This window comes from Trachurus trachurus, assembly GCF_905171665.1.
Source record: "Trachurus trachurus genome assembly, chromosome: 1".
Lineage (NCBI taxonomy): Eukaryota > Metazoa > Chordata > Actinopteri > Carangiformes > Carangidae > Trachurus > Trachurus trachurus.
The window spans coordinates 3251933-3277731 of NC_139891.1; the positions used below are offsets into that span (position 1 = coordinate 3251933).

General features: G+C 41.8%; 1 protein-coding gene across 2 annotated transcripts in view; it reads right to left on the reverse strand.

Moving 5' to 3' along the window:
- Positions 1 to 25799, reverse strand: part of rptor (regulatory associated protein of MTOR, complex 1) — a 222743-nt gene that overhangs the window by 73353 nt on the left and 123591 nt on the right. For both annotated transcript variants that reach the window (XM_083982130.1, XM_083982131.1), the window contains exons 9-12: positions 18521 to 18621; positions 15272 to 15416; positions 5770 to 5845; positions 2168 to 2269 (exon numbers count right to left, since the gene is read on the reverse strand). In XM_083982130.1, coding sequence (XP_083838256.1) covers positions 2168 to 2269; positions 5770 to 5845; positions 15272 to 15416; positions 18521 to 18621 — 424 coding nt within the window. The remainder of the gene's footprint in view (positions 1 to 2167; positions 2270 to 5769; positions 5846 to 15271; positions 15417 to 18520; positions 18622 to 25799) is intronic.

Sequence of the window (25799 nt, forward strand, 5' to 3'; positions counted from 1 at the left end):
AAGACAACGCTGCAACGTGTGTCTCCTTTTTCCTGAGCTCCGTTGTCCTCCCTTTTTGCTCATTTCATTAAAGAGCATTATTGATGGATTACTCACTGTTGCCCTTTTCTTGTCGCTCTTTGCGTCTTCCGAATAAAGCCAGAATATGTTTTGGCGTGGAATTGTACATCCTCTAAGAACATGTCGGCCTTTAAAGTTCATTCTTATGCAACTGTGTGCTTAAAAGGGAATTAAACCTGTTTATGTGTCCACATCATACATCAGAGGGTACGAATTACTTTCCCATCATGGCGTAAAGCTGCATAATGTTGCGTAATCTTAAGGGCTACATCAGCTTTACTTCCTATCTTGCACTCTATCTTGAACACCAAGCACACACACACACACACTCACACTCAGCTTGCGGAGTGTGTGCCTTTCCCTCAGCTTTTAACGGGTCCCGACAGGACTGCTGTATGGACGGCTGCGGCTCGCAACGTGCTGAGTCAGCGGGAAATTACCATTCAACACGGACAGCAGCACCCCACTACTGTGCTGTGATCTAATGCAACGCCACGACTGTACGACCCTGCGGGAGGAGGAGGAGGAGGAGGAGGAGGGGGGGATGGTAACTCAGTCAGCTGCTGTACACTACATTTACAGGGTTCTGGCAAAAATGTCATCCCAATTAAAGCGTCCCAAACAAATGTAAGTCCACTTCAGGGAACACAGCGAGACACTGTTCCTGTCACAGCCTTTTGTTGCCGGGTCGTAAGGAATAAAACGAGCCCACCACTGCTGAGTTCAATTTGCGGGAATTATTTTACAGTGCATATCACACCTTCAGCTGGCAGAGCTAAAGTGTTGACCTGAAGGAAAAGAGTATCATGTATAAAAGAGGATAAGGCAGATAAATGAAGGGAGGGAAGGAAAAAAAAAGGGGAGCGGTGAGAGGTAACGGTGTTAAAAGTATTGTTGTAATAAAACTCTATGCTAATGGTGGGTTCTTGGCAGGTGATGTGTGTGTTTAATAAAGACAATGAAATGAAAGGAAGAGCTCTCTTCATGCAACACTTCTGGCTTCACCTGCCTGACAGAGCTGTGCTATTCAAACACAGGAGTTACAGAAAGGTCCACCGATCCTTCAGGCCAAACAGCTGCATGCTTCCTGACTCCTGGTTGTGTGAGTGCAAGTGTTTGGTGGATTGATATCAAGCTGTGCTCAGTTCTCACCAGACGCATCAGCGACGGGTTTTAAACTCATTTACGAGCTTTAATAAATGACCATCGTGAGCGCGAGAGACACTCACCCACTTCTCACTGAGTAACAACTCAGACGGTTTCTCATCAATCTCAACAATCACTGGATAAATAACAGAGGAGAACTCACTGCAGGCGTTGTGTTGATTGAAACGCCGTGTGAGAAAAGATGATGTTTAACTCTTTAAAGAGCTTTTTTGGAGGCTGATGATTAATGTGGATTCATCAAGGTTATTTTTGCTCATTTAGTATTTTAGTGACTGAAATGTTTTTATACGGTCAATAAACTGAACTTACCGACCACTCAACGCTTTTTTACACATTACCCATTTAAACAACACGCATGTATGTTCTGCTTGTTTATGCACTTCATTTGTATGATGTTTTATGCTTATGCACTCTTGAAAAATGCTCTATAAATATCTAAAATATTTTTACTGTATTATTATTATTATTATTATTATTATTATTAAAAAGACATTCATACTGACTACCACCAAAAACGTTTTGGAGGCAATAATGTGTTATAATTGTAATCACCACAGCTCAGAGAGGACACATTGGTAAACAGCTGGGAACATATTTTTCAAGATTTATTATTATGAGTTCAATTTTGAAAAGTTTGCTGTTCATTTTGAAGGAGACAGAGCAGCTGGAGCAGCAGCTCAGGTTCCATCTGCTCTGCACCTTCCACACAGTGACAGTGACTGTCTTAAAAAATAAAATCTGCTTTTTCTGAATTTTTTCCCATTACAAGCTATGGAAACACAATATGTATTTACATTAACAAAAGCGATCTGCAACAGAGGAAAGGAGAGAAGGTTCCCGAGTTGAATGCTTGTGTGTGTTTATTTGAGAGAGAGAGTGAGTGTGTGTGTGTGTGTGTGTGTGTGTGTGTGTGTGTGTGTGTGTGTGTGTGTGTGTGTACCTGCAGTACGATGGGGAGCTGCTCAGGAGGGTTCCTGTTCTCCACACCCATCGTCAGCCACACCTGGAACGCCGTCAGCTGCTCCGCAAAGAACGGACTGTGCTGTGGACATAAATCACACACAGTGTTTATCACCATTTTGAACAAATTATTGTGCTAACTCATTCTTCCTTTCTCTCTCTCTCTCTCTCTCTCTCTCTCTCTCTCTCTCTCTCTCTCTCTCTCTCTCTCTCTCTCTCTCTCACACGCACACACACACACACACACACACACACACACACACACAATGAGCCAGTCTGCAGCGACTAGCCTATCATTTCATAAAAGCCCTGACACAATGAGCTCAGAAGTGACACTGCACTGCAGTAACGACATAAATCCTGATCTATCATGATCACCTTCCCTCTCCTCTCTCTCTCTCTGCTGCCGGGGCAGTTTGCCTGATTGATTAGTTGCTGGCCGCAGAGTTTTTGATCGCCTGGTGTTAATAATGCTGCAGGAATTACGACAGCGCTGTGCAGACTGTTGATGGATGTGGAGAGGGGAAATATCAACACTTCTCGGCTGGATGGAAAAATTAATTTGTGCATAATTAAAGCTTAATAACTCTATACACACACACACTCACACACACAAACTCAGTGGTACATGAACAGAAACACTTGGTTGGTAAAGTTCTAGCCTGTGTACTTACAGCATGTTAAATAGTGTGTATTGGTACCATTTTTTCCTCACATAACACCCTGCTGAGTTTCCTTGGTACTTAATGATTAGGGTTGCAAAATTCCGGGAATTTTCATAGTCGGAAACTTTCCATGGGAATTAATGGGAATATATGGGAATTAACGGGAATATATGGGAATTAATGGGAATATATGGGAATAAACGGGAATAAATCCGAAATTTACTAAATTGATTGGTGAAGGTGAGTAAAATTTTACTCAACATTCATGTTTTTGTGGTTCAATAAAATAATTGATTGTTCATACAATAATTAAAACTTGATAAAGTTCTACTCACAAAATAAATCTGTTGAAATGTCATGTTTTTAAATATATTATTTTGCATGGATGTCTGCGTATGACAAAACAAAATATTTACATTTATGTTTGGATATGATCCAGTTTGTCTAAATGAATTACCCCCAATTTCCAGTTAATTCCCATAAATTCCCAATAATTCCCATACATTTCCATAATTTCCATAAATTCCCATAATTCCCATGGAAAGTTTCCAATTTGGAATATTTCCAAAATTCCCCAGTTTAACTTCCCATGGAAAGTTTCTGGAAATTTTCCGGAAATTTACTGTAAATTTTCCACCCCTTTGCAACCCTATTTATGATAGATCATATTGGATCAGTATCTTCACTACAGGGAGTTCTTTGCTTTACTGATTTAGGAGAATATTAACTATGAATGAATACGATTAAACCAAGTTAAATTTGATACTTTTTTTAGAAGTCTAATATCCATTTCAGATAAAGAATGAAAGCGTGACCTATAATCATTTATTTATTATTGTATATCGTATTTAAAATGTCATCATAGTTTTTGTTGTTTTGTGTTTTAAAGGGGTAGTCCAACATTTTGGCAAATTGGCCCATTGCCATAATTCCGATAGTCATACTGTAGCAGTAGGTTTGTTACCTTTATTTGTCGATGCAAGCTATTTTTAGAACGGTGGGATTTCTTGGTTTCCCTCATCAAAGTCATCAAATACACAATCCAACAACTCCCGTGGACAAGTTGTGAGCTGCACATTCACCACGCTATGAGATAATAACGGGACGTTACGAGACGGAGTTGTTTTAGAGGCAAATGCAGAGACTGCTTGCCGAAAACAAGCATCAGCTGTTTTGCATGAATTTACCTCTAAAACAACTCTGTCTGGTAACGTTCCGTTATTATCTCATAGCGTGGTGAATGTGCAGCTCACAACTTGTCCACCAGAGCGTTGTGGAGTTGTTGGATTGTGTATTTGATGAGTTTGAAGAAAGAAATCCCATGAGCCTCCGTAGCGTAGCTCTGAGCAGCTCACGGCTCTGCTCTGCCAATTTGCCAAAATGTTGAACTATCCCTTTAAGTTTTTTCTACTACTTCCCAACCGTTTAAAACAATAATTAAGATCATTATCATGATAATTATAGAAGTCACCTAATGAACACAAACTGGAGCCAAATATGCAGCAGAAATACATGATTGACTGATGATTTGAACTGACATTCACTCACCACTGTGGCCTGTCAGACCTGTGTAGTACATAGTGATGCAACAAGTGACTGAAAATTGACCTAAACTCAACTGGACTGGAGTGGACAGACCTTTTGAGATTCTATTTTTTCCAAGAAATTTAATTATTTTAGTTTTTTCAGCCCTGGGTGCCTTGTGAAGCCTTTCTGTCAGTTTACATTAAGAGCCAAAAAATAAGGAACTTTCTGTACAGGTAAGTAGAGGGTGGAACTGAGTAGAAATAAGGAAGAGGAGAGAAAGTGTTGAAAATGCAGTGTTCATCTCAGGGAGGTCTGAAAACAAAAATTAGGTTTATAAAAAGGCATCTTATCTGGAAAACGACTTTTATTTAAACAGGTCTTTCCTAATCCATATAAATGAAGTGAAATCAGATTTTTCTTGGTGCTTTTTAATGCACATATGGCTCCATGTTGCCCTGAGGCAACAAAAAGCTTGGTGGAGGGGCGGGTGAGACCAGATAAGTATGATAGAGAGATAAAATATTATCAACACTCATTAATTACCAAGAGAAGAAAATAAAGCTGAATTTGTAACAGCCGAGGCACATCGGAGAGGAATTAAAGGCCCAGAGCAAGACTGAACGCAAAGATCTCCTTTAGTGGTCCTCGGAGGCTCAATTACAGTGCCGGTAAGTGTTTTCAGGCCGAGAGCTGGAGAAGATAGAGGAGGAGCAAGGATGGAAAACTGCCCCTGGGGGAGCGATGGAAGACAGGCCCACATCCGAGGGGCCAGGTGAAGGAGTGAAAGAAGGCCCGGAGAAAAAGTGCTTGATCAGGAAAAAGCAGCTTTATATTGACTTTTTTGGATTAGTTTGAATTACAAAGCGCACGATGCTGCTGTCTGCGCCGTTCAGCATCTTGTGACACACACACACAAACACACACATCTGTCTTGTGTTGGCCCAGATATTTTCTGTCATCATCAGCCACTCGCAGCATGTTTCCATCACACTCAGCGTCTCCATGGCGTTCCCCTGCCACACCAGTAAATAGAGCAATAAACACACCAGTGGTCCAAAGTGCAGGACCAGTGGTTTCAGTGGCCATTTGTCTTATTTCAAACACAGACTTGAATTATTAGACATGACATTTTACAATGTAATCCACTGAGAATGTGTGTGTGAAGGTTTGAGAGATTAATAGAGATGCTGTAGATGTTGGTGGTTGAGAACTTGCAGTGCAAACAAGAACTGCGTGAGGTTTATGGGCATCAGTCGTGGACAGGTCCAAGATAACAGCCATCCATCACAACTAGACATCCCATAACCACACACACACACACACACACCCTCACACAGAGTTAAATAGAGGAACTTCAAAGTGGGAGTTTTTTGCGCTCACACACACTTACTCTGAAGGCGGTGCCCTCCTCGATGATGGTGGGCAGCTGAGAGAGGCAGATGTCCACAGCCAGGTCCCAGGCCTGCCTGCAGAGAGGGAACACACACGCGTAAGCACACACACACACGCAATTCTCTGGTCAGAATTACGACATGCTGTACGTTGTACGGAAGATCCCCAAACCACACAGAGAAGAAAGTGTCGCACAGAAAGAGATTTTTTTGGACTGCATTTAATGTATAGACTTTTTTTTCCTACTCTGTTATGGGTCTCTATACATCTTCCTCATTTATTTTTCTTTTTTCATACTTTTATTTATTTTATTCATCTTTCTTTTTTAATTATTTTCTTCTCAGTTTAGCTGGATGTGTTATTTGAAGTGGTTGTTGCTACAGGATAATTCAGGAGAATTGTCTTAAATGTCTTAAATATTTGAACATTTAATTTCATAACCTTTATTTAAACTCAGAGATATATTGAGGAGTAACCTCATTTACAATATAGCCGAGATGAAACACAAAACATTTAAGGACAGATGACAAAAAAATTGAAACATACAAAAGCAGAACAAAATACCGGAAGTTAAAGGTGACAGGGATAAATTGAAACATAAGTGTAGCTAAAAGCAGGAGCAGTTAGAGGTAAAATAAGATGTAGTTGTGGTTTTAAATTGTCCTATTGATAAAAGTGAGGTACGTTTCAGATGATTTTGCAGAGTGTTGAGGTTGTAGGTGCAACAGTAAGAGAAACTGGTCTTTCCAAGTTGGGAGAGGGAACCTGCAGTGTGAGCCAGTCTTTTGAGCGTGTGCGCTAGAGACCTGCATTAAAGATACTAGTGTATGTAATGTTACATTACATGTATGTAATATTTGTATATTTATATGTGTATATATATGTGTGTTTTCAGATTGAGCATACTGTATATATTTATTTTAATTTTATATTGTAACGTAGGACCCCAGGAAAAACAGTGGCTGCTGAGGCAGTGACTAATTGGGATCCATAATACACCAAACTTAACTAAACAGATTTGTGGCATTCTATCCGGAACCTTCTTCTTGTGAATGACAGTAAAGTAAAAGCAGCGTGTCTTATTCTCCACAGCCTCTGCTCCCTTTCTTCACTGCGTACGTATATCTTTAAATCCCCGGCCCAAGGTCCTGGCAGGAGCAGTGAGGAGCCTTTAATCGCTCTCTAAACACCAGCTCCTCTCTCATGGACATCATATCTAATTCATGGGGTTGTGTAACTCACATCAAACCTCATCACAGCTCCTCTATTCTCTCTCTCTCCCTAGCTGTCTCTCTTTCCTTTCACTTCCCGCTTTCCTTTTTTTTCCCTCGCAGCAAATTGGGCTCCGGGCCTCGGCGGGGCTTTTTCCTCTCAGTTAGCGCAAGTTAGAGGTTGAGTCATGTTCCCAGCCGATGCGCCGTGATGTAATGTGATGCTGAACAAGTGACACCAAGTTCATTCAGTCTGAGATTCTCTGTGCTGCTTCAACAGCCTTGTCCATTAGCTGAGAGTGGGATAATAGAGTCCCTGCTCTATTATAACTAAACACAATGGCTCCATTGCTCCAACAGTCATGGAAATAACAGCATTATAAAATAATGGCACTACTTTTTTCAGTAACTAATCAAGAAAAGTTACTGTTTCTCCTGTTATATATATATAGTATCTAAAATGTATTATAACGCCGTTAGTGTCACTGACAATAAAATGCGGCGTTACTTGACTCAACAAGTCTCGTCACAAAATAATACACCTGTTAAAGGGTACGTTATATAGCCTATACATTTATTGCAGTCCATCAACTAGTGGGAAAAAAGCAGTTTATCTGGAACTAACCAACTCACTCAGTATTCCTCCGCCCAGGCAGGCTCCATGAGTTGGTTAGTTCCAGATAAACTGGAGGTTAGGGTGGCGAGTCAAGTGATTTGAGCATTTTATAAAAAAAAGTAATTAGGTAATCAATTACTTTTATAAATGAGTAATTCAGTTACTAACACGGTTACTTTTTGGGGAAAGTAACTAGTAACTATAACTAATTACTTTTTTTAATGTAACGTGCCCAACACTGTGTATATACATCAGAAGGCAGTGGTGTACACTCAGGAAACCAGACGCTTAATTATTCCAAGTAGTTTTAAAACTCAACAAAAATGCAGTTCATCCAGCAGATGTGTCAGCTGCTACAAGTTCAGGCTAAACAGGAGAATTTATAAATTCAGCTGCCAACGTGGCAGGAAACACATTTGTTCCTCCAGCAGCAGAAACACACATTACTGCAGTATCAGGAACAGGTGCTCCTTAGTTAGCACAGGGTTGGAGTTATTAAACACGTGATGCTTTACATCACATGTCTGAGATAACTTAAAGTGGTGGAACTGAAGATGCAGATACCACAGCAAGATCCTCTTTTTATATCTTAATCATTTGATGAGAAAAATCTAATTACTTTTTTTTTTCCAAGAGGGAAAGTTATTGACAGACTGGAACAAACAATCCTCTGTTAGGAACACAACATCTCACAGGCAGGGTGACGTTTACTCAAGGTTTCTAAAGGATGTTTACACACTAGATAGAATTTGGAAATGGCAACTTTTACCAAACCATTAAAAAAGTGTTGCAATATTATCCGTTAGCGGTTCCTGTTTGCTGCTATCCTTGGATGTCCAGACAACTGTCACTGAATTAAACATAAAAATATGAACATTCACAGGCAGTTTCTAAAGTTTCTACAACTTCTATACAGAGTTATGTTTATCTGTTTGCTATGGACACTGATGATTATTGACAAATGTAGCTCACCCTGCATCTAGAAATATGTGCATCACATCTGTGTTAAAGGGGATATATTATGAAATTATCACTTTTTGAAGGCTCTTTAACATATATTTAGGTGTTTGTCTTGCCCTCTGGCCACCAAAATGTGAGAATTGACAATTCCCTTGGTTGTCTTTCAATGATGTCATTAGTTGTTGAATTTGCATAACCCCACCCCTACCTGGTCCTAGTAGAAGGGGCGGGGCAAGCAGTGGTTCATTTGCATTTAAAGGGACAGGCACTTAAAGCAGCCGTTCTGAACTGGGCTGTTTAGAGAGGATGAAAAGAGCTGTGATGTTTGATCCTTGGGGGATTTTGACTGAAGCATGTCACAGACATGTCTTTAAGACACCTGGGAACTATTTTAAAAGGGGCATGATACAGTAGACAAACTGCAGCTACGTTTGAGTGAAGAAAAACCACAGTCCTCCACTATCACAATCAAAGTCCTTTCAAGCATTTTGCTAATCGGCCTTTCTTACCAACCCATTATGTTTACCATTGTGTTGCACGGTCTCAGTTCAAAATGTGTGAGCTGTTGTCTGTGACAGTGTGTATTGTGTTAGCCCGACTGCCTGCTGCGAAGCAAACTGTCCTTCCATCACACACTCCCTTCTCCGAGTGTTACTGTAGATGATTGGAGCTTTCAGCTTGACGAAGTAACGGCGCCTGTTGCTGCTGTAAAGTAGCCCTGATTTAAGCAATAAAACGTTGATCCATAAAAATGATTTTAAAAGATTTAACAGCTGAGGGTTGAGTTTGGTTTTAAAATATGATTTTCAAAACTGACTCACTTTCTTTAGGGGTAGAAAATCCCTGACATAATGAATCTTACTATAAGGCCTGGCAGGCCTGGCGAACATATTAGATAGGCAATTTTAGTTTTTGTCGCTCAAAATCAATAATATGACACAAACGCAGCCTATTTAGAGAATAATAATCCCCGAGCAGGAAGAATCAAAAAGGTATTTCTTTAGATTTAAGAAACGGTGCAGTGGAATCTGTGCAGAAACCCTGTGAACAAACATCATCCCCACTTGTGTTTATGTAATCCACCGGAGAGCAGAGCCGGCCCTCCCTATAAGCGAACTAAGCAGCTGCTTAGGGCCCCGCAGCCACTAGGGGGCCCCCAAACTTTGCTCAATCATTTGTCTAACCGTCTCTGACAAAGTGTAACCCTTGACCCAACTGGCAACAATGACCGTGACACGCATACGTAAACGTAACGCAGACTGTGGCCGTTGTCCGGTAACGAGCGTGCCACCACCCCTTCCCCTTCTCTCCCCCCTGGCCCCCTCCCTCCCTCACTCACTGAGATTGCGATTTGCGAGGAGGTGATTGGCTTTTGGACAGCGACGATGTCCAAAAGGATATATCCGTCAGGTGCGGAAAATAGGAAAAAGAAGAAGGTCAAGGATGAAAAAAAAACAAGGACAAGGTAAGGCTAATTAATGTTATGTTTACCAGATGTACGTTTAGCCGAAAAACATGTTGGTGCTTGTGTTAGCTCACTTAGCTGGCTAGCTGCTACATGTAGCCTGCTGCAGTTAACATGTCCTGGCTGATTTTAAGGTCTGTTTACAGTGAAAAGATAACAGCTGTTTTCCTGTGAGGGGATAAAGGATCAATCACCCATTTATTAATGGCTGATTGGATATGTCATGTTGCCACATCCTCATTCCCCTGTGGCTGGTTCCAGTCATACAGTTGGTAAGTTTCTTGTTTGTTGCCACAATATGTTTATCTCTGTTGGAAAATGAAATTGTGTGTAAAGTGGCAAAAAAATTCTACTAATCTTCTCCACAGCTCCAATGGTTACTGCTGATGATGCTGCTGACCAACCAACATCCTCTATCTTCTTCTCAACTGAAGTTTTGTTTTAAGGGTTCTAGAATTTAGCTGTACAGATAATTTAAAGAAAATAAATCTGTTCAAACTGTAATCTTTTGTAGAATCTTTTATCTTTCTGCTACATCAAAAGTAGTGATTTAATACTGCCGGTTTGGAGCCACCTATTGCCATTCACAATATTAACATTAACATTCAGACAAAAACAAAGTAGAAGAAAAAATGACAAGTGCAATTAGACAGCTTTAAGTGTTTCAGTGACTCTAATTAGTAATGAAATATCTGCTCGCCATCATGTTGATAGAGGTACAATAAAATATGCAAGGGTTGCATACGGTAGCTGGTTTTATGAATATTTGATGGTACATATATACACTGTGAGGCAGGGCCCCCAATTTTATCCTGCTTAGGGCCCCCAGATGTACAGGGCCGGCCCTGCCGGAGAGGAAACCAGCAGATAGAGCCGTCTAATCGCTGAAGACATGATCACAGGGAAGAGGCTGCTGCACCGTTTCAGATGACGGCATTAACTCGGCCGACGCCTGCCAATACAAATGAGTAACTCATCGGCAAACCTGTGTGCACGTGTGTGTGTGCGTGCGTGCGCATGTTGACAGCACGGAGAGAGTGTAGGGAACCAGTTGGCAGCTGACTAAGCTCTTTTCCCTGTTGCCTGCAGAAAATGGTGCAGCGATGCACACTCAAAAGTAGACACACACACACACACACAACCCACACAGACCCACACACACACACACTCCCACTCTGAAACTGTCCACAGGGGAGTAATCAGCCTTGGGTTTATCTTCTCGCCCTTATCCTGCTCCATTTGAATAACAATTGCTGTTTGTGTTGGGACACCGGCATCGATCAGCGAGCCCCCAAATTGCTTAATTCCTCCTCTCTAGCCACACACACACACACACACACACACACACACACACACAAGTGCTGAGACAAACTTTTGTTTTTATTTTTCTACTCGCCTTTTCTCTCCGGCACTTTTGCCTTTTTTATGGTCCTCTCAGTGTTCTTTCCTGCTCTCTTAAAACGCGGCGCTGTCGTTACTCTGCTTCATGCTGCATACGCTGGTGTGAAAACAAAGTGCAGCTCTGAATGTCTTTGACTGTAAACAGTACAATGTAGCCGCAACCTCACATAATGGGCCTGTACGGCTGATGAAGAGAGACTGCTGCCTGCTGGAGGAGGAAGCAGCGGTATTCTTTACAGTAAATGATGCCAGAGTGTTACACAAGGAGCCGCTCCTCCGAGGCAAACCGACTGAGAGAGCTTCTTTCTTTTTTTTCCCAGCACGAGCCAGATAATGAGTGGGAGAGATGGAGGGAGGCATTTATAGAAGACCAAGAGGAGAAACAATAGATGGTGGGAGAGGTGTTTGTGTAACTAAAGGGAGATAGATGATGATCTTGCACAGTTTGGAGAAGCATGTTAAGTGGATGGACGGACGGATGGACCTCCCTCTGTGTCTCTACGGTTCATAGAAGACACTGCAAAACGCTGAGACGACCTCAGGCTCAGGTTTCAGGCTGTTCTTAAACAGCAGTTTGTTTTTGTGGTTGAGTTTAACCTAAATCTTAAATCAGAGATGTGTAATGTGTTAAAGGGGACATATTATGGAAATATCACTTTTTGAAGGCTCTTTAACATATATTTAGGTGTTTGTCTTGCCTTCCGGCCCCCAAAATGTGAGAATTGACTAAAAAATCTGTAATCTTCACGCTCCCTATCAATGTGGTCTTATGAGCTGTTTCGGGGCGGGGCAAGCAGTGGTTCATTTGCATTTAAAGGGACAGGCACTGAAAGTCCGATTAGACGCTAGGGCTGTCAAAACGAACTTCGCTATTCACATAGAATTCAAATTTAAAAAAAAAAAAAAGAGAAGATTTGATTAGAAGAGAGTGTGGAAACTGACATTCAAACTTGTGCCTTGGCAACGACGCAAATCAAAGTCCAAAACAGACTTCTGCCGCGGCACCGCCCCTACAGCCTCCACCGTGACTGGTTAAGCACTTTATATCTTATATATATATTTATCATACATTTCTGGCCATATCTATACATGTGTATCTGGCCTTATAACATTTCAATTTCCATTCATGAAGTTTTGTATTGATTTGGTAAAACTTGTTGCAAATGTTACATAACAGATTTGGTTGGAGTGTCCTCTAGTGGACGAGGGACGTAGGCCTAATAATAAGCTGGTATCAGTGTATATAATGATATACTAAAAAAAATTGTTTTAAACATTACAAAATTCGAATAAAATTTGAATATTTAACATAAGAAGCATTAGAAATTTGAATATGATTTGAGGGGAGGATTGACAGCCCTATTAGACACCAAATCGAATTTTGGGCATAGCTCGATTAAGCTGTGCATGTAAACGTATTGACAGACATGTCTTTAACACCTGGGAACTATTTTAATTTGTGGAAAAGGGGCAGAATATGTCTCCTTTAACTCTCCTCAGAGAACTCTCAGTCGGAGGGGAGAATTATTCAGCTGCAGGTTACATGAGTGTGGGTGGTTAAAGCAGAGCATCTGCATACAACCTGTCCATCACAGCGACTGTGGCAGCTGTCCGTGAAGACAGCGCTCTGTCTGTCCTCTGTATGAGGCAGAGAACACACCAAAGAGTGAGGTGTGTGTGCATATGCTGCAGGGCAGAAGCAGATAAAAACACCTACGTGCTTTGGCTCACACTTCCTCACACTGTTTATTTTCAGAAGTTGTGAAAGTGATTAAACCAATGTATTAGATTTTTTTTTTTAATGGTAAATGTGAATTTGTATAGATTGGAGACCTATGGGGAGTTAAGGTTTGAGGCAGGTGTGGAAAAAAAGCTGAATGCTTTCAAAGATGGAAGTGTTAATTTTTTTTTTTCATCAATTAACAAAATGCAGTGAATAAAGAGACAAGAATCCTAAATCAAATCAATATTTGGTGATGACCCTTTGCCTTCAAAACAGCATCAATTCTTCTAGGTAGGTTTTTATATATAGTATATATATATATTGTAGATCAACGTTTCGATCACAGTGGATCTAACGAAGACTAAGTCAATTTTGTTTGTTAGTCCTGCACCTTTAACGCCTGCCTAAAACTTTTGCACAGTACTGTATGTGTGTATATACAGTATATCTATATATATCTATATATATCTATATACACATACACACACACGCACATACATACAGTATATATATAATGTGATGATAGTGTGTGTGTGCTGTTGTTGTTATTTCATGTATTCTCCTGTATTTTAGTTTGTGGTGTGTGTGTGTTGTGTCAGTCTTTAGATGTGGGACTACAGATGGAAATTTGCATTTTGCTAAAATCTGGTGCAACCATCTTCTCATTTCATGTAAATGATTAATGTCACTGCACACTGTCCTGTGGAAAAACTAAATCTAAACTAAAACTAAACTCAACTCATCTGAGGAGCTGCACTTCACCCTCTCTGCCACCTGCTGTTTGTTGCCTGTCTGTGTGCGTCAGCTTAAAAAGTTACTGTTGTCAATCAATACACTCTCTGGAACAGTTCGGTGTCGTCCACACGATGTAAACTCTGAACTCTGAAACAGTTTGAAGGGATTTTAACGAACAACCTGCCGCCTCCATTGTTCCTGCTAAGCCCAGAATCTTAAACAGAGATCTGTCCTGACTGCACTCGGCTGAAATCATGTCAGTCCTCTCATCTACCTGCTGCTGTGAAAGCATGAATGTCAGGAGAAAGAATATTCTTTTACACTCTGCAAACCTGAAAACCAAAACAGGGCCTGTTTTTTTTTTCCACTGACTTATGGTAATAAGAAAAATTACAAAACCAAACAAAACACAGAACATTTGTCCGAGCTGTTGTTAAGAGTGGAAAACAGTTTCATAGAGGAGTTTAACTAAATAAACAAGCCAGAGGCTTTTAGGCAGATACACCCCGAGGCAGATCTACCATTTGTAACCAGGTTGATCATCTTTTAATCTCTCTAGTAACCACTTAAAATCATTAAATATACATACCATACCATGAAGAAGAGTCCTGTGTCTCTAGTCTAATGAAAGAATTAGGGCTGGGACTTTATCGCATTAATTACGATTAATTAATCACAGAAAAATAACGCGACAAAAAAATTAACGCATTTAATCGCTATTTATTTTTGCAATTTTTTCCAGCGCGGAACGTTGCTCATTGCACGAGTTCCCGCCATACCTGTAATACTGATGCACAAGGCACAACACGCGAAAAAATAGAAGCTGATGAGAAGTCGCTGCAGGGTTCGGTGAGTGGAAATTTTAGTTTTAAAAAACTACCGGATGGTAGCCTGGATAAAAGCACAGTTGTGTGCAAATTGTGCAAAAAAGAATTGGCGTAACACCGGAGCACTTCCAGCCTTCACTACCAGCTCAATGCACAGACATGTTGCAGCTAGCAGCACAGACAACGCTCCACGACTGACAAATTAACAAACGCACTGGCGAAGTGGACTGCAGTGGACTGTCGGCCACTCTCGGTGGTAGAAGATGAAAAAGCATTATGCAATCATAATGTTCTATATTCATATTACACTTTATGTTAACACTGATGAAAATGAAAATAAACAAGATTTTGTTGTTTAAGCTCATTTATGTGTCTATCCATTGATTCAGTCATACACCAAAATCCATTTCAATTGAAAAATGTTGCGATTAATTAATTACAAAGGCTCTAATTAATTAGATTTTTTTTTTTTTATCGAGTCCCACCACTAGAAAGAATGTATCTAACTGTGTGTCCCCCTCAAAGCCGACAACATCTTTGCATCTGTGTGAATGTATCTTACCACATGGCGTGCATGTATGTAGGGGGCAGGCGAGGACTGCTGACCGGCGTGCAGTTGTACGACCTCATTATCCTCTCGGCCAACAGGAAATTGCGGAACAAGCTGGCCACCAGCAGGTCCTGACGAAACAACTTCTGGAACAAATCTGGAGACAGAGGGAGAGAAAACAGACGCGAGCCGTCACATCAGAGGCAGGAGGAGGCGTCGGATGGGTGAAATGACACAGAGGGGTGGGGATGGGGAGATGGGAGGGGTTAATGAGTGAATGGAAATCTAACGGAGCAAAAAGAAAGAAGTGAAATTGGAGCAAAGCAGCCTCGTTGGAGGAAAACAGAGTGGTTTGTTGTGTATGCTCTCAGAATACAGAGGACACAGAGCTGCAGATTAAAGCAATGTGTCCTGGTCACATTCTCATCAGCTCATTAATGTATTCACTAATTCACTTTAATGGGGCCAGGCCAATCCCATGGCAATCTCTCTGGTTTATGATTGCCATTCGCCCGTTTGTGCGAGGCAGCAAATACAAGTCAGTGTATATGTGTGTGTGTTTGCGTGCATAGACTACATTATGAGAGACAGCGTCTGACAAATCCAATGCCTGCTGTTAGTGTTGAGCTGTTTAAATGTTGAAGTGTTTGAATTAGTGTGTGTGTGTATGTGTGTGTGTGTGATTTGGATTAGGTGTGCAGTGCCTTCATTACAGGGATTCTCTGTGATGTGTGCTGCTTCATTAACAGCAGAGCCCCGGGGCTTTAAAAGGCTTTGGCAGCCATCAGCGTTGTCACATTGCTATTCTAGCTGGGATACAGTTTATCTCAGGGAAGTCTGTGTGTGTGTGTGTGTGTGTGTGTGTGTCAGTGCTTGTTTACTGTATGTGGATGTGTGTTGCAGGTGAGAGACAGGTGAGGTCAGTGAGAGAGGGGATGTGTGCTGCAGGCAAAAGGTAAGTACATGTCAGAAAAGAAGAGTGTGTTTTCATTTGGGCAGGTGGAGTGTGTGGGGGAATAGCTGCTAACAGTGTGTGTGTGTTTGCCACAGTGTGTTTATGTGTGCAGGCACTTTTGCTAACTTCTGCTTAAAACGATGTCCCCCAATTACTGAGCAGGCCACTCGTAAAACAGTTCATCTCAGTTTGAGGAAGCGACCTGCGCTCACTGCACCTCTGGCTTTTCAGATGAACACCCTCTCTGTTTCCAACCAATCAGGACGCTCTGCAAGTTTTACTTCTGCTCATGTGTCACTAGTGCACTGTTTTTATTAGGTGCCCTAATTTGACCCCCCCTTTGAGCTGAAACAGAGGGGTCATTCCATTTTTCATCTTTGTGTAGACATATCATGGCCAACACCGTTTCTGTCAGTTCCTGTTTCATTGTTGGGTAATACTTTACTTGAATGGGTATTCATAAGATTGACATAACACTGTCATAACCATGACATAACACTGTCATAAACATCAATGAATACAGCGGTGGTTAAGTGTCATTCGGTAAGTTATGTCACTTTTGATGCAAAGTTGACATTGTTTGAGATGTTCCTTGTTATGAGAACTTGACATAATTTTTAAAGTTTGGCAATTAGGTCTGCTATGACAGGTTATGTCGTCTTTATGTCAAGTTGTCAGAACAAAAACATCTCAAACAAAGTCAACTTTGCATCAAAAGTGACATAACTTACCGAATGACACTTAACGACAGCTGTCATAAGTATTCATTGATGTTTATGACAGCTGTTATGTCATGGTTATGACAGTGTTATGTCAATCTTATGAATACCCATTCAAATAAAGTGTTACCCATTGGGCTCACCTGTCAGGCTTTCCATTCATGTTACAGTGGTTGAACATGGGAAGAGTCAGTCTACAGTACCTGTCTGCATACATCTAACCTCTGGAGCAAACAGAGGTTAGATTTATGTTTGTAAGTTGAGCATAGGGGCAAGTTGAGCCACCCCTTGTTGCTAGGAAACCATACAAAAGTTTGAGCGTGTGACCAAATATTTATGAGGAAGGCATCGTTTCATGGAGTCTATCAAGGTAAGAACCACATGGGTAAAGTAAAAAAAAAAAGAAATTAGTTCAAGTTTATTGTCATATACAACAACATTTTGTTTGGCAGTCTCTCTCCTGTAGCAGCAAAGGACATTTTAAAAAGTATAAGAAACATATAAAGTGCAAGGTGTCAATAAATAACTAAATATCAACAACATTCAGTCGATCACAAGTTTCATGAGAATTGTGTTTAGACCAAGAGAGATAATTATAAATCTATGTTATACATCAGTTGTGGTATCTATGAGCTCTAGCATGAAAGTGAACCATTTTAGCTGTGGGGAGTACCGTAATAAAGTCAATATGGCAGCTCTGGGGTAAGTTGAGCCACCTGCCTTGCACACTTAATGAGTGTAATTTGTCTGTACATGTCCTAATTAGAGATTCTAGATGTTTATGATTACAGTAAGTGTGTTCCAGAGAACAGGCAAAGTTGTTTATGCCCATTCAAGCTTTACTTTAAAAGAGAAAGATGAGGGATTCTTCCCAATCGCAATCGACATAATCGCAAAACTCCCCAAACCTCACTGAGTTGGTGTCTCAGCAGCAAGTCCAGCTGTTTGTGTTCACCTGCAACCTGGACAGGTGGAATACTGAGTAAAGGGGGAGGTGGGAGATGGATGGAAGGGAAGGAGGGAAGGAAAGGGAACCACCCCGCTCCTATGCTCAATTTACCCCATGCATGTAAGTTGTGCCACGAGACCACTTTTTTTTGGACACGCTATATTATCAAAACAGTTATGTTTACACTCATTCTGTTTGTTTGTAAGGATGCACAACATCCTGAAATATACGCAGATATATTAGTTAGCAACAAAACTACAATTGCCGTGATGCAGTGATCCTGAATATGAAAAGTGGCTGAACTTACCCTGGTCTCCCCTCCTGTTTCACTTTTAATTACAATTAATTAATGTCAGTTCACAGGTTCAAGACTGTGCAGGCCCCAGGTAAAGATGCCTGTAGATGAAGCCCACCCCCACATGTAAACGGTTGGCAGATGTCCCATAACCAGTTTGCTTGCCTGACAGTGCTCCTCTCTTCATAATGAATGGAAATGAAAAACAAAGCTACGACAACAGGGGCAATAGTTGTAGTAAATTGGAATTACTTTTTTTTAATTGGGAAAATAAATCTTGTTATGTGATTACACCGGCTTCAGTCTGCGTCCCTGTGTGTGTCGAGCGTGTGTGAGGTCTCACCTCTGGGCAGCACGTTCCAGGCGATGGTGTCTGTGATGGCTGTGAAGATCCAGTTGAGCTCTCCGAGGGGAGTGCGTCTGTCGTTGAGCCTGCCGGGGATCCTGCACCAAACACAACACAGCATCACACAGATGGCACCGAGTCAGCCGCGCTCGCTGTATGTCACCTGGTTGACTTGGAGCACAACGTAGCAACTGCTCACTAACATTATCACAACACATCTGACACAGCGAGTATTTACAGGCACTTACGCTCTCACTCAGAGAGACTCACAATGAACAAACAAAAAGCAGAGACACAGGAAGGATGTCGGATCTGAGAACCATCACCTGCTGGGCTGTATCAAAAGACTTGAGCATATTTAATTATTTACTTAAACATTTCTCTGTTCTCCTTTCCTTTATTTGTTATTAACAATTTAATTATGTTAAAGTTAAAGTTAAAATACCTCTTATATTCCTTTGTTGAATTCACCTATTTGCAATTAAGTCTTCTGCTATGCCATACGAAGGGTAAGTTAAGTTAAGTTCAGTAAAGTTCAGTTAAGTTAAAGGTATAATATGTAGGAATTCCCTCCATCTAGCGGTGCGGTTGCATATCTGAACGTATTCTTGATGCATTCAGGTGAAATCAGGCAGACGTCAGACAGACAACAGACGCTGCATGTAACAGGATAAACAAGCCTCTATGTAAACAAGTGGTCCGCCAGCACGAGGCAAAACAATACAGGCCTGACAATATGTTGTCATGGTGATGTGGTATTGTTTTACCGTCTTTCTCTGGTGGAGTAAAATGACATCCGGTTGGTTTGCCGACGGCCGTCTGCCTGACTGCACCTGAATGCAACATCAGTGCCTCCGTCCTTCCTCACACTACACAGTGGTGACAGTTTTAACAGGCTGAGCCGACAGCTCCGCTGAGTTTCTATGGTTACCTACGGTCACGCTGCCACTCAACGTAAAAAATGGCGATGCAACATGGCCGCCTCGGTTCAGTGCGTCGCCCACTTATATATTATGTATTTGTAACGACTTGTAACAACTCATTCTAAGGTACCAGAAAGCTTTCATTTGTATGCGGGTGTGATTCAACTTCAGTGAAATACGTATTTATGAAAGACATATTTGATTTTTGCTAATAAAAAGCCAAATAAGTTACAGACTGGGGCTTTAAGTTAAGTTAAGTTAAGTTAAGTTATTTGTACTGAGAAAAAAAAACAGACAGGCATGATGGAATAAAACTTAAATGGAGTCACATTATATGATAGTTAAGAGAGCGACCCTGCTGCCCTCTCAGCTCCACACTGAAGTCGTGAGGAATAAAAATATAAAAATATTAGTTTTTGTGTATTTGCTTGTGGTTATTCATCCTCAGTACCTATACCAGCCGTGCTCACCCTTCTCCAACTCATAGCTCAATTGAAAATCTTGAAAATGTTGGCAGCCCACATCTGACCCCATAACTACATAATGTCTCCTCAGAGCACTTTTTTTTTTTTATTGATGGTGATGATCAGACTTTCAGAGCTGAATTCAAAGCGGGGGAAACATGTAGGATGCTCAATCTTTCTTTTTTGTTGGACAGGGGGAAGATCATCTGTGGGCTCACCATCTGTCTCCTGAATCGCTTTCTTTTTCACTCTTTCTGTTGCTACAGTATCTGTTTTATCTCTCAGAGCAAAATCAGACTGAGAGAGGAAATTAATATTTGATATGGTCCAGTCAGTCATAACACAGAAGTTATCATTGGCTCATCACAGTGATTGGTCATTGTATATACATCTAGACAGAGGCACACACAATGACATGTAAATCTGTGTGCCATACATCCGTTTTCAGAGGAACTCCTCCGCTTATAGTCTGGCATTTATAGCAGATTGTGGTTATTCTGTGATGGGAGAGTGGGAGCGCCATGGAAATGAGAGCAGGGAAATCTCCTCCAGACAGAGCGCTGGATGATTTGACAGTAATCACTGTAGCAAAACCGAGAAAATTACCTTTACACCTAGCCGTCTGCCTTTAATGAACACTATGGAAAGTAGTGACAAGACGGGAGGTTGGGGGCAAACACTTGCTGCCTCGCAGACATTACACTTAATGTGAACAAGTGAGTCATCTGTGTTTTAGCAAAGAAAAAGAAATGAATGTGTTTTGAATTTAATTAATTTGAAAAAGGAGTGGAAAAGGGAAGAATTCACTGTTGTGCCAAACTGTGACATGGATGAGTTTGTGCGTACGTGAAAGACGGATCATTAACTTGTTATCATGAGGCAACATCTCCATTATAATGAGATAATAAACTTATCAACGTGATGTAGCAGCACTGAAAACAAACTTTAAACTCTACGCATGACCATCAGGTCTTCATGCTTCACTATGTACAATAACAAGACAGCGTGCACTGCACAACGCTGACATCCTGAAATGTTTTCATACGGTTTCTCCTCATCCCAGGAATGTCATCACCCACTGTCACTCCCAAACACTGTGTGTTTTACAATCATTAGCTGGTGCACTGGAGCTCTGCCAGAAGCACGGAAGTACAACCGTTAACACTGACATCGTTATAATAGAAACATCAGAGTAATGACATCACCTAATCATACGTAACTCCAATGCAAAACCACTTTAAACTCTTCACAATTAAGTGAACTCCTCCTGACCTGAACCTTCCAATTCCACCTCTAAGTGACAAATAATAGCAGCTGTGAAGCTCCTGGCAGGTACAAGCTGACTGTAGAACCATGAGGGCTGGCCGCTGCCCCAGCACTCGGAGCGCTTGCCAAAGGTGTTTGGCAAGTCAGCAGTAAGGATGAACACTCAGCAGTTGATATCCTTTCTCAGGACCTAGTGTAATATATTAAAGAAAAAAGACAGGGCATGGCTAGAAGGATGGATGGATGGACTGTTGAAAAGGAAGCTATATATATACAGTATATATATATACATATAATCTCTGGATTATGCAGTGTGGTGTGAGGCGGTTGTGTCACCCAGGTCTGTGTGTCTGCTTAAAGAATAAGAATAAGAATGACTTTATTAATCTACAAAGGGACATTCATCAGCTTAATTAACCTGGGGACCAAAATGAATCCACACATCCAGTGTTTTCCTGGACTGAGTCGGTGAAGGACAGCTGAACAACACAAACACACAACAAATCTATACCAGCGTGTAGTGGAACAAGCTCAAGGTTCCTGTCCACATATATAAATTAAAGGAGGACCCAGAGAACTGATACACAGCTGTCTGTCAGCCCCAAGACTCTGTTCACAGAGTAACAGAACAACACAACATCCTGTCCTGCTCTTAAAGGGGGCATATTATGGAAATTTTAATTTTTGAAGGCTCTTTAACATATATTTAGGTGTTTGTCTTGCCTTCCGGCCCCAAAATGTGAGAATTGACAAAAAAATCTGTAGTTTTCAGGCTCCCTACTGTAGGTTAAAATCCATGTGGTTTTACGAACTGTTGTCTTCCAGTGATATAACTAGGATTCGAATGTGTATAACACCACCCCGACCTGGTACCAGTAGAAGGGGCGGGGCAAGCAGTGGTTCATTTGCATTTAAAGGGACAGACACTGAAACCAGCCGTTCTGAACAGGGCTGTTTAGAGAGGATGAGAAGAGCTGTGATGTTTGATCCTTGAGGGATTTTGACCAAAGCATGTCACAGACATGTCTTTAAGACACCTGGGAACTATTTCAATTTGTGGAAAAGGGGCTTGATATGTCTCCTTTAAAACATGTTGCCACTGGTACATGGAGACATGATTTAAACTCTGATATAGTCTATATAGAAAGATTAACATGAAGCTGGCTTTGTTAGTATTGTGTGAACTCTTTTAAAGAGTGAAGAATGCTCATTTTAGTGTCAAATCTCATACATTCACCTGATTAATTTAAAATAAAATATTGTGCTGTAAAAACTTAGGCTCAATACAGATTTACACTGCTGGGTGAAGAATCTCAGACTGCCATGGAAGGCCCCCCCTCCCCCCCCCACCACCACCACCACCACCACCACCACGTGTGAACTACATGTGACCTGCAGTGTTTTATGTCTAAAAACTGCCTTGTTTCCTCTGGAGCACAAAGCTCTTAATGAAGTCACGTGAGCACATTTGAAAGGCTCCACTGCAGATGAGCAGTTTTATGCTGCGCAGGACACTTAACAGGCATGAGCACACACGTCATTAAATGAAACCTGGCTCCACTGATCCACTGATGGTGCAGCAGTTTGATTTTAGTGTCATATTTGCCTCCATATATGGATGTGGCAGAAAATACACAGCCCGTCCAAAACAAAAGTCACCACTTGGATTTTACTAAGCTAATAGGTAAGAGCCTCCCATTGGATAATTACTGTATGGGTTATTATGTTTCAGCTGGCAACAACTTATTTAACCCTAACAGATGCAGTCTCATTTCTTAAACAGCCATATCAGAAGACACAACCTGTGGTCGTGTAGAAGATGTTCATCTGTTTCAGAAGGGTCAAATTATTGCCATCATGTAAATAAAACATCCAATGAGATTACTGAGACTAAAACTGGGTTAATAACTGTCCAACACATTATTAAAAACTGGAAGGATAGTAGGGAACCATCATCTTCAAGGGAGAAATGTGACCACAGAGTGTCAGATGTTTAATAATCCCATTGAGAATCTTTGAAAAATTAATGCAACTCTGTACGGAAATAAATGTTGTGACATTACAGAATCTTATCGAAACAATGCCACAGTAAATGTGTGCTGTAATCAAAGCTAAAGGCGGTCCAACGAAATATTAGAGTGTGTGACTTTTATTTTTTGGACAGGCAGTGTATAAAGGCACTTTTTGACACTTGGTGTCCAACAGTCCATCCTCAGATGGGTCAAGAACCAATCTGAGAATGTGTGGATACAAGATGTTAGACGTGAACAGGGGCAGGAAGTTCTCTGTAAAAAAGGATCAGTTGCTCCTTTTATCCACAGCACAGAGGTAAATCTCTGGCACCTTGGGGGAGGGGGGGGGTTTGCTGCGGTTGGAGCCGAAGCCGAGCCAGGGGGATAAAGCATTTCCTCACGGGATCAATAAAGCATCTCCTCTGGAGTATAAATGCTATGGTTTGATACAGTAGCAATGATGGGATTCTTTCAGCAAGAATGGAGTCTAAGTGGAGAGACCCCCTGGTGAGCCGAGCACAGACAAGTGTCAAGACACCAGGGAGGTGGGTCGGCCCTGCCCGCCACAGGGGGGGACGGGGAGGGACAGGGGGGACTGTGAAATGCTCAGAGGGAGGCTGTGAATACGGATCAACCCCTGACACTTGTGTCGGCCCCATGTGAGATGAAAAAGAAGACTGCAGGATGAGTGTGAGCTAGAGAGAGACACTATGCAGCACGAATGTGAGGGAAACTGATTACGTATGTAGCTTCAGAGAGATCGGGCATATTGTCTTGCAGGTAAAATCCACATGCTCTTGAGTCGTGACTCTCTTATCTAAAAAGTGCTATTGTGATCGGATTTGGCCAGAATGTGTGTTGGATGTATGTGGGAAGCAGAGACAGAAGGGTGCACAGATGGAGCAGAGAAAGAGGATTGATCAAACTAATAAACAAACCGACAGCGCGCGACTACTCAAAGCTGACATTATGCTGAATCCAATCTACCACGGCCGTTTGTAATACTTCAAGGGCGGTGAGTGTCGGACACGTGGTTTCTATCTGCGTTCGCCCTTTGAGGTTTGAATGGGAGCCCAGTGAGTGGTCAGTGAGTGTGATGCCCATTAGCTGTTTGTCCACGTGTGTGATGAGGCGACGCTGCGGGATGATGACAAAGGGGGAAAAAAGGCTTTTGAGAGCGCACATTCAAGACTGGTTCTAAAGCCTGAACAATCCAGCTGACCTGCATCCCTCTCTCTGCCAAAGCCTCCGTAGAACAGCAACCTGGTGCGAGTTTTGGTGTTGTTGTTGCTAGGATACCACAAAAGTCTGCAGACGGATCGCTGTGTGAGTTGTTGCAATAGTAGCTACGGTGGGGTTGTGTACTGAAATCCTCCTGGATTGACATTAAGTGGCGGTTTACACATCCTGAAAGGTGAAAGCTGCATCAATAGCTTCTATTGATTTGAAATTCTTATAAAGTCGTCACAGTGAACGTGTGAAAGCAACGCCGGCTTTCACTTGAGCTGCGTTCAATCCCAGTGCAGCGTTCAGTATGCTTTAACTCCGTCCAGTGCTAAATGCTTCAAACAGGTTCAACAGCTACTGCACATCTGGCATGTAATAACTCTGGGAGGCTGGTGTGTGTTCATTTAATTTAGCAGAGGTGGGAACAGTCGCCTGCTGCCGCTGAAAACAAAGTTAAAGGTTCTCTGTGGAGTTTCTGACTCTTAGCTCCACTTTCCTTTTCTATGAGGGAGTTCCAGTTTTGTTTATCCTGCGCACAAACACGAGGACACACACGGGTGCGTGATATGTGAGTGACACAATGCACGGTCCTGTCGGTGTGCCAATGCTTTCACACTTCAGTGCTGATCTACAGGCGGTGGTAATACTGACAAGATGTGCAGCAATGTGCCAGTAAAGAAGAAGTAACGAGTAAACATAGGTGTAAAGAATGCTGGCTTGGATTTGCTAATGATCCATGAAGGAAATACATTAAGGACAGTGATGAGAGCTCAAGGCAACACTTAAAGAGGAACTATGCAGGATTTGTAGCTAGCTGTTACATTTTTAACTTAATTGGAGTAATTGTGATGGTTTAATAAATGGTTTAACGTGTTACGAGGGAGAATGGAGGCTCAGGAGTCACTTATTGTGTCTCTTGGCCTAAAAACAACTTTGTAAGATCGTGGCCGCCGCCTCAGTGTCCCAGCTCTCGTCTCTGCAGCACTGTGATACAAACGTGTCCCGTAACCCATAGTCTCTTGTTTATGACAGATTAAACTACACGTCACAACATCATATCTGATATATAACGTTATCTACCGCTTTATCAATTGCTTTTTTGCCGGCTTCGTTCTAAACAAATGCACATGGCCAGGAGGAGGGTTAGCAACACAGTGGAAAAGCGACCAGACTTACATAGTTCCTCTTTAAGGCACGGCGAGGAACGCTTATGGCGCTTGCGACTACACTTTCACGGCACGGAACAGCACGGCACGGCTCGGCTCGGCAAAGGTACTTTTCCACTACAGTTGAGTTCTCTAGTACCTCCTCAGCGGGGGTGGGGTCGGTCGGCACAGGGGTGATCGCGGGGCCGCATTGTCCGTCTCTCTTTTTTCGATCCGCT